At 39.6% G+C, this 9,577-nt stretch overlaps 1 protein-coding gene across 1 annotated transcript; it reads left to right on the forward strand.

Annotated features, from left to right (window-relative positions):
• Positions 1 to 8,609: 8,609 nt before the first annotated feature.
• LOC146374669 (protein myomixer-like) lies at positions 8,610 to 9,535 on the forward strand. The gene has a single exon (XM_084948618.1). The coding sequence runs from the start codon at positions 9,308 to 9,310 to the stop codon at positions 9,533 to 9,535; it is 228 nt and encodes a 75-aa protein (XP_084804744.1). The 5' UTR covers positions 8,610 to 9,307.
• Positions 9,536 to 9,577: the final 42 nt, after the last annotated feature.

The following is a 9,577-nucleotide window of genomic DNA, read 5'->3' on the forward strand; positions in this document are numbered from 1 at the left end:
TATAGCCAGCACATGTGTGTGTGCGTGTCTGCTTTGACATAGGGAACAGAAGTTGCCCAACTGCAGCATAGCTCCGCAAATCAACAACAACTGCTAAAACCCAACTGTTGTTCGCTATTCTCGGGCAGGCCCGGTGATGGAAGAGCTTTGCAATGCTTTTTGTGGCCGAGAAAAATACAGCTTTTGCGTAGAAGCGGCTCATTCGGTTAACCTTTTTCTTTACCATGGGGTATAAAACTTCTAAGTGTGCTGTTATTATGAACAGTAAAACCAGCTCCATGCAAAATAAACCAATTTATATAAAAGGAAAGGGGGAAGAAGGGTTTTTTTTTTATATACTGTTGACCTGAAAAACAAACACTAATTAAATATACTTTTGTAACATTACTCCTTTCAGCCTCACTTTTGTGTTAAATTAGTGCATGGGTCTTGCCAGAAAATGTTAATATGTTTTACATTATTACGGACCTGCTCCTGATCTTCTTTCATAGTTTCCACTACGTGTTTTCGCTGCATGGGTCTAAGTTAAGGAACATTCTTACAGTCATAGTGTTGTTTGAGCATTGTCCCAAAATGTCCAATCCTATGCATCCGCAAGCTATCAGTGCTTTGCTACAGAGTGCAGGCAGGATCTCCGGATGTTTAACGTACGGATTTGACTTCCGCCATAGCTCGATTAGGTAAGCAGTATTGAGCAGTCCAGAATGATGTCATAGAGCATGATCTAACTCTGTGGCCAGATGACTGAATCATACATTTTCCTTTAATTTCGGGGTTATTAAATGAACAGAGCTCCTCTCTGTGAGTCTCTAAAGAAGACGATTGGTATGCGCCTTAGGTAATTTTCTCGCTTATGGTTCATTTGAATTGCTCTGAATTAAGAGAAAAATTAGTACTTTGTAGCAGCATTTATTAGTTAGGCTGTGTTTCCAATTACCAATTAAGTAACAAGCTGTATTTTATAAGGAAAGTCATGTGGCGGTGCAGGGAGGCGGGTTATTGGACAAAGCTTAAAATCCTAAACAGATGAGTGATTTAATAGCGTATTATCATTTCCACACTGGTCATAAAAAACGCAAAAATGCTTTGGCAGCAGCCAAGATGGGGGAAGAGTAGGATCAAACCGATCTGACCATTCTGTACTTCACCTCAGATCCTCTCTATGGGAAGAAGATCGCTTAATACAGAATGCTGATTGTAATCTTTTTTTTCTTTGACAGCATATGCCCACAGTCTGCACATTTTCTGAAGGTTTTCTCTAGCTTCTTTATCTCTTTCAAGGTTGGTCTGAGTGATGCTGTTGGATAGAATAGTGAGAAGTTTGTCTGTGGTCTTCTCACCTCCCAAATTAAAAAAAACAACAACAAAAAATCCCAACAATTAAAGACAGAAGTGTTCCTGGATTCAATGCAACTGCACAAAATAAAGCAGATATGAAAGTACGCGTAATTTCTTACACTCTCATGTTCTTCCACAGCAGTTTTATCTTCTTTTGAGTTTTTTGTCCTGTGTTATTTGTGCTTTTAGGAGTAGGATAAAATAATTATCGTTCCACAGAGTTTTCAGATTGACTGCAACAGCAGAGACAGGCAACTGTCTGCAAGGCATATTTTCACTTGAACCGCTTCAATTATGTGGCTCACTTTCTATTTTTGCCCTAACCTCACCCCTCTTCTTCTCATACAGTTGGTACAGTTGTTTTGAAGATTGCACAGCACCTGCTTAAAACCCACTTGTTGTTATCATCCATGGGTAAGGGCCGGATAAGGCAGTGACTGCTACTTTCCTTGGATGTCCTGGGGATCTCTGAGTCAGTCAGTGACAGGCCCCAGTGGTTCTCCCACACCATATCTGAAGACACTTAAACACTTGAACCTCCCATCATCCTCTTTTGATGCTTAAAAATAGTTTGGCGCTGCGGTCTTTTGAAACTTAGTCATTTACTGTTTCTTTAAGGGACAGATGACCTAGAATAATATAAAAATATGTGTGAGTCTTAACATCCATGCAACAAATATGCCAAAAGAGGCTCATAATCTGGGTTCTCGTGTTATCGTGTCCACACAAACGTTTTGCCGTGGCTTACAAACTGTGACTGAATTTTCAGAATTTTATAACGGTTGGTTAAAATCATTTTTGTCCTTTTATGTATTGTAAATTGTCTGTACAATCTGGGAACCCACAACCCATGTCTTGTCACTCTGCTTTATTTGTCAAAGTATACCACAATGCGGTGCTTTGTTCATATGTCAGTTGATTTTTTATCATCAACAAGTCATGCATAACTTAGACTAGTGTCAGCAATGAGCTCATTCATTCCTCTAACAGGAGGTGACATGAGTGAGGCAAACAATAACGCAGAACTTTGAGGTAGGTCCAGCTTGTTATGTGAAGGCCTCAAGGCCACCTTGTTTGTCAAAGCAGGAGTGGGGGATCGCATTTGGCTTTCCTATGTTAAACGCAGACTCCTGAGGTGAAGTGTAATGACGTTTTCAAAGTAAGACTGAATGAGTGTTGCCCTAACTAGTTTTCAAGAAGATCAAAAAACAAATGAGACATTTTCCAAGTTGTCTGTGTGTTTATTGATGTATGGATCCAATAAAAAAACTGACAAAAAAAATTACCCTTACTGAAGCATTAAACTAATCTGCAACAGGGATTCATAGGATAATTCAATATCTTCTTTTCCCTGTCTATATTTCACAGTTTTCCTAAAACACTTGGATTAAATTTACTTTTTTTTCTGCTGTTTTACTTTTTTTTAATGTGCATGATGATTACAGATCCACTGAATGATTGTATGTATAAACATTTATTCCAAAATGTCAGTATAAAGGCTGATGTCTCCTTATTTACTCCCTCTGTGCTGAGAGACTTTAACAAACCTGTCCACTTAGCAACAGTTGCCTATTCAGATGTCAAGTACACATGTTATCAGTATACTCTAAGCAAGCTGCATCACATGATTAAAGTTCTTGCATTTGATTAATAAATCACACTGCCAAGTCAACTGAGCTTCAAAATAAAAGCTTAAAGGCACCCAGCTTGCCACTGAAATGACATCAGAGGTCAGATGTTAAGCGTCCCTCTCAAGGTGATTGATACTTTCGGAGAGGGCAAAAATAAGCTACAGCTTTTTTCCTGTTATTCAACCTTTGATATGGGAAAATTGCTTCCTGCTGTTGGAGCACAGATGCCTAGTCAACTGATGATGTCACATAATGGGACCTGATCCCAGCTTTCAGTATGACTGCTACCTGAAGGTGCAGTCTGTCTGATACAGTGTGTCCATCTTCTTGTCCTGGGGGAGTCTTGAACCTGCAGCCCTGCAGCCACACAAGGTTCCTTATTATTATTATTTTTAATTTAAACAGGAAGTGAAACCACTGAGATTAAAAATCTTCTTTGCAAGCTTGTCCAGGTTGACATGGGCAACATTAACCTACCATGTTTTTGTGCACAGGCACAAGCAGACTGCAAATTCCACACAAAACAGTCCTTGCTATGAGGAAACAGTGAGAACTGCTGAGACACGGTGCTGCCATTTACCCAGCGTCTGTGGCTTTGATTAAAAAAAGACTATGTGAATATAAATATGGAAATTAACAATAGTGTTTTTTTTTTTTAACATATTCATATTTATCATTGCTTTTTATTCTCTATTTACATTTAAAAATTGTTAATATTTTTTCAGCTAAAATTTTCATTGGAGCTTAATGTTATCGATATAACCACAGTTCTCTAAATAGCCAGCTTCTTCTTCTCACATAAGCCTGTTAACTACTATGTTTACGTTCCCTCAAAGTCCTGGATTAAAGTGCAGTCACTGCTTGTTAGGTTCCCTGCATGAGCAATACTGTACTGTGGCTATTGCGGGTACTGAATCGTAATACTTTCATCCTGGGAAGTAGCAAAATTAACTGAAGCGAATTAGCTACACTTTGCTAATAATGTACCGCTAGCATTACCATCAGGTGGCAATACCCATGAACAACAGCACTAGCAATCTCATATAGCATCTCATATTAGCAGTGTCACTAGAAAGTAGCACTACCTTTTTCTTGTTTCTTCTTTTAACTTTTACTATTTTTAAAGCTATTAGGCAGCTTTGTATTGTATTTATTGCTCTCTGTTGCTTCCATATATGACTTATTGTTACAAAAAAGAGCTATAAGAAGTATAAATCAATCAAACTATATAGAACCAACTAACATTTTGTTTATTAATTTGAATACCCTGAAATTTTATGATTTAGTTTAGTATAAAATGGCACAGATAATGCATTTCTGCATGCTAAAGATCTTTTGTTAAAAGGGTTGGCATAATAAGCATGTGCTTCAGCCAATACCTTTTAATTAGCCTTGTCTTGTGCTTTCTTGCTTTGTGGTAGATCTTTATTCTGTATTCACTGAGATATTTGAATGCTAATCAAATAAATAATTAAAAAAATAAATAAATACAAAATTTATGATCAAAGCTGCCTACTGTTAATTTGGTTAATTTTCCTGAACAGTTAGGAAAATTACAATTGTTCAAATTTGTTGGTAATAACGATAAAAAAAAAAAATAGGCTAAACAAATCATCGTTTCAATTCTCTAATTTTATAAATACAATAAAGTCATAGTGATATTGTACTGAAAATGCAATGTGAAAGTGTCATACAATCATCGTTAATAGGCCACTGCAGACTAGTCAAAGATTTTAATTATTTACATGTATACCTTAATTATTTTTATTAGTTATGTTGAAGGGCTAATTTGTATTTAATAAGATGTGTAACTATTATTATAATTGACAGTAAAGGTTATTGAACCCTACACTTACACTAAAACATGGAAATGTTCAGATGATCTTCGTAGATTATTAGATTTGATTCAAAGGCTAAAATTACATTGCTATAAGCTAATACGTGCATGCTAGCATGCTAACTCTAATAATACTAACAGGTACAAACCTGTTTTCCCTTTGACTTTACTAATAACAATGCGCCAAAACCAGGGAGATGGATCGGCCATCACAGAGGGATGTTGGGTAAAACTTCAATCTTTTCATTTATATCCAGAAATGTTCTAATCCAGCCAGATTTCCAGTGAACATTATGTCGTGACAGCTAATGAGTCCATGAATGCAAGTCTATTTTGAGTTAAAACACAAATCAGAAGTTTAAACACAAACACTAATGGGATGCAGCTGATCATCTGAAAACTTCCTTTCAAATCTTTTGATTGATTAGGTGGACAAAGCTTTTTGTTCGGAACAAACTTAACTACAAACCTCCCCAGCTATAAAACATCCCCAGCTCCTTTGTCTGATGTATTTTTCTAATGTCATGCTCAATTGTTATGCTAGGATGTTAGGAGACTGTCTTATTTTAAAACCAGGTCTGACTCCTGCCTGTATATTTTTACAAACTGCACTTACTAACAGACATATACATTTTTTTTCACTCAATACTACAGTGTTGCCAAAGCTGGTGTTTAAATATTATAAATATGACAGGTTACATATGTGCATGGAAGATTGCTGCTTCAGCTTAAAATGCTCCCGATATGCGTCACGGCAGACAGTTAAGTTTCATTGTTTTGCTTGCGCCTCCTTATACTGTGACAAACTTGGCACTTTATTGCAAGTGATGTCATCCAACACTTTAATTTGCTTAGCCTTTTTATATCTGTGATAAGCGTGGACATGTTCAAAAAAGTGAGAAACAGGACTCCTGGCATGAAGTACCACAGGTGTGCGGGAGCGTCAGATGATAAGCATGCAGTCTTACCAGGTCAGATATTGCCTCAGGTGAGCCTCAAGAGTGGTTTTCACAATCATTTCATTATTAAATCGATGACTAAAGGGTTTGGAACTTCAGCTTTTGGCTTTCCAGCCTGCAGCTTTTATGTTTTCAAGAAGACTTAATTGAAATTAAAAACTACATTGCAACCCACTCCAAGAGATCTGGGGTGGGTAAATCCCATGTGGGCACCATGTAGTAAATGCTGAAAATGTGTCTTCTATAATGTGTTTATATTACGCACTGTCCATAAACTGCAGATGCTGCATTGTTCCTTTGAAGCACAAATCATTTCACTTTCACTCAGCAGATGATGTACAAAAATCCCGCAGGCGACCCAACTGAGACGAGCTAGGTCACTGACGAGATGTAGCTTCAAAACTGTGTGTGAAGTACAAATGAATTGACAGTGATAAGCATTAGCAGAAATAGGAGTTCACCGTTTCACTGGAACTGTCTCCCTGCCATTTTGATTTTATTTCACTGTCATTCAGACAAACCACCCTCTTTGTAGTCTGTTGTTTTTATTCCATTTAAACAAAAAAGTGAACCGGTTTAAACATGACTGTGTTGGTTTAAAACTTTACAGACACTATCATCACAGTTTAGACATAACTAAAACTTTGGTGGTTCTGATGACTTAACGTGTGGCTTTTGATTAAAATTGGGCTTCTCTAAAGGTTACTTTTTATGTAATCTTAAGTCCAGTTTTGGCCAAGCAGGGCTGACATAGCACCTAATTTTTCTATTCCTTTCATAGCAACAATTTCTAAAACCTAATCTTTTTTTGGTTTTAGAGCAAAAACTCAGTCTTATCTGCACTGAAACTTGACCAGGAGGCCAATCATGCCTTTGTGATGACATACACCAAGTGGAAAAGTACAGACCCCCCCTCTTGCCCCCATGTATATTCTCTCCTCCGCCGCAGCTATCAACCTCCTTTCATGCGGACAGACTCGGTGACATCACCCCTTGAACAAGTCCTCTGAGTTGTATTTACTGACTCTAACTAAATGGAAGATATCTAACAAGGGCAATCACTAACCAGGGCCTGTGGTGAGAAAACATCAGGTTTTTATTATCGTCTTGGGAGGCAATGATATCAGCCATCAGGCCAGAACCAGCTTGTCTTTTAATATCCATCCTCAAAGGTGCGCACAAAGACATAGAAAGGGCAATCACATCAAGGCTGACATATAAAATATTTGTAATGGATGCGGTGAGAGCGCTTAAATGTTACACACAAGACGCGAATGCAGGCTGTGGTGAGCGAGGGAGCACTTCCAGGGTAAACAACATAAGGAAGGTGTTACAGTAGCCTAATCTGACTCGGTTGGCAGAGGTGGGACACCTGGTTCAAATCTAATCAGATGGTAACTCTCTGAGCAAACAACTCTCCGTCCTTTATAAATGTTTATAGTCTAAGTGGAAAAGAGGCAAAAGATAGACAAAAATTTTTAAAGGTCAAAAGAAAGAATTTTTAAGGAATCTCTAGTGAAATGATCTCACTCATAAAATATAAAACATGTACATTTTAATGCTAATTGTTTGCCTGGATCACACTATAGAAACCTGAGCAGCCCCCTCGCACTCACAAAAGGTGCAGCGTTTACTTTGAAGGCAAACGTTCTCCATTGCCAGTTTGTTCTGCACTTTTTCAAATTTCGCTACAGCTTAGAGAGCAAATGATGAGTGTTTGCAGGCAAGTTCAATGCAAACTACGGGCCACTGCAGCAGACTACAAGTGACCAAAGCAATCACCAGAGGTTTGTGGTACAGCACCCTCTTTGTGACTGACGTCACCTTGCAGTAACCAATAACCAGCAGCAACCACTCACCAGCTCGTCACGAAACACACTTTTTTTTCCCTAGCGACCAGTGGTTGCCTGATCCCCCTGACTGTCTACGTCTGTGTGACTGAGGCCTTACTGGAGTAAATCATTTGACTTTAAACAGCTGTGAGCATGATGAAATAAAATAGTCTTAAATTGTATATAAAATAGTATTAAATTGAAAAGAATCACTTAATTTTGTTAATGACTGCAACTTCTAAGTGAACACACATCACATTTTTGTCATTTGCCGGGTTCACAGTCGCAGGGTTTAACCACTGCGCACATAAATTGCAGACTTTAAGAGCCGCTCACACGGCAATATGAAGAAATGTCATTTTAAAGTTAGCCAAACCCCCTTGAACTCCACCCATTCAGCCTGTGCAGAATTTATCTCTGATTTCAAGCTGCAACACATTAAAAACTCTGCCTTAGATGACTTCATCATGAAACTAGAGCTCTTTTAAAAGCATTATTAACCATGACGACTCTGGGGATACATCTGTCATACGGAGCCCCGCTGAGTGAACGCTGTCCCACTGCTGGCTGTTTTGACCCTTCTCAGACAAACTCAGTAACACTGGAGACTTCACAGCATGTGCAATAATGTTTGGGTTTTTTTCTTTTTATGTTTCTATTTCTAAACGTTACATAATACCGCCACATGGGTCAAATATTAGAGAACACTGACTCCACAAGCGCTGTGCTGTAAATGAAGCATGCAGTAACATCAGTTTCATAACACTGCCTGAGTTTTGTTATAAGGAGCTGAACCACACTGGAGAGTCACTGGACCAGGTGCAGGGGTCAAGTCAGTGGGCAGCAGAAGAGCGAGAGTTCCTTGTAAGGGAAAAGCTTTCAGCAGTGAAAGCATTTTCTCCCCTCTGCTCCTCTGCAAATGTTTTCTCTGCTGTCTGCTCCCCCCCCCACCAACCCTGACATAAGCACGCCACTCCTGGCATTCCAATCAGTCATCCCAACATTTGTTCTGCTGAACCTTTTGCCACCATCAAGGAGTGGTGGGGGCCATCATCTGCTTGACTTCTGTATGCACCCCTCCTCCTCTACACACTTGTTATGTCAGCAGCTCTGAGGTTTAAGGAGCAGAGCGACAGATTTGGTCTGTTTCATTCAGCTGTAACCCGTGTGGCAACTGCTCCCCTCTGATGGAGAAAGAGGAGGCTCAACATAGACCTGAGGGAATCATTCTCGCTCCTGGACAGACAGCATAAAGTTGAGTCTCTGAAAGTGATCCTTTTTATTTTTAAGACTTTTTTTTGTCTTGTAATTCTTGTGTTGGGACAGATCCCAATGCCTTACAGCTGAATGAGTTCTTCTGCACTTCAAAGTGGAGGTAAGGGAGAGGCAGTGTGGGTGTGTGTGAGTGTGACTCAGCCGAGGATATTACCTCATAGAGGATAAGCTGTGATTGAAAAGGTCCAACAGAGGTCTCTCCCTCTGACTCCATTACTCTGGGTCTCTTATCTTGCTAGATTTTCTGTTAGGGTTCAGAGGGGAAGTTTTGACAGCCAGGCTTTACAGCCCCCCCTGTTGATCCTGACAGAAAGAAAGCAAGAGAGAAGAGGTGGTGACTTCATCCCTTCTCTTAACCAACCCTCCTTCTTCCCCCTCCTTTTCTGAGCTTTCTTTTTTTTTTTCCAAGACTTTAGTGCAGCACAGTCAGGCAGCATGCCAGCAGTTTTCATCTTGCTGCGGTCCCTGGTTATCAGGCTCCTCAGTAGCAGACTGGTAGGCTCAGTGGCACAATATCTCAGGAGAATCCTCTCAACAGGCGCTACGCACCTTGGAACAGCACTGCGCCACATCTGGGACCGTGTTCGATCCCAGGAGTCCAAGGAAGCCATCCTGGGCTGTGTGCTGTGCATTCTCAACATGCACAAGAAGGTGGAGAATTGAGCTCTCTCTCTCTCCCTCTCTCCACTTTCGGTTCCACCCTCC

This window comes from Perissodus microlepis, chromosome 13, assembly GCF_051167445.1.
Source record: "Perissodus microlepis isolate ML-2025 ecotype Zambia chromosome 13, ASM5116744v1, whole genome shotgun sequence".
NCBI lineage: Eukaryota > Metazoa > Chordata > Actinopteri > Cichliformes > Cichlidae > Perissodus > Perissodus microlepis.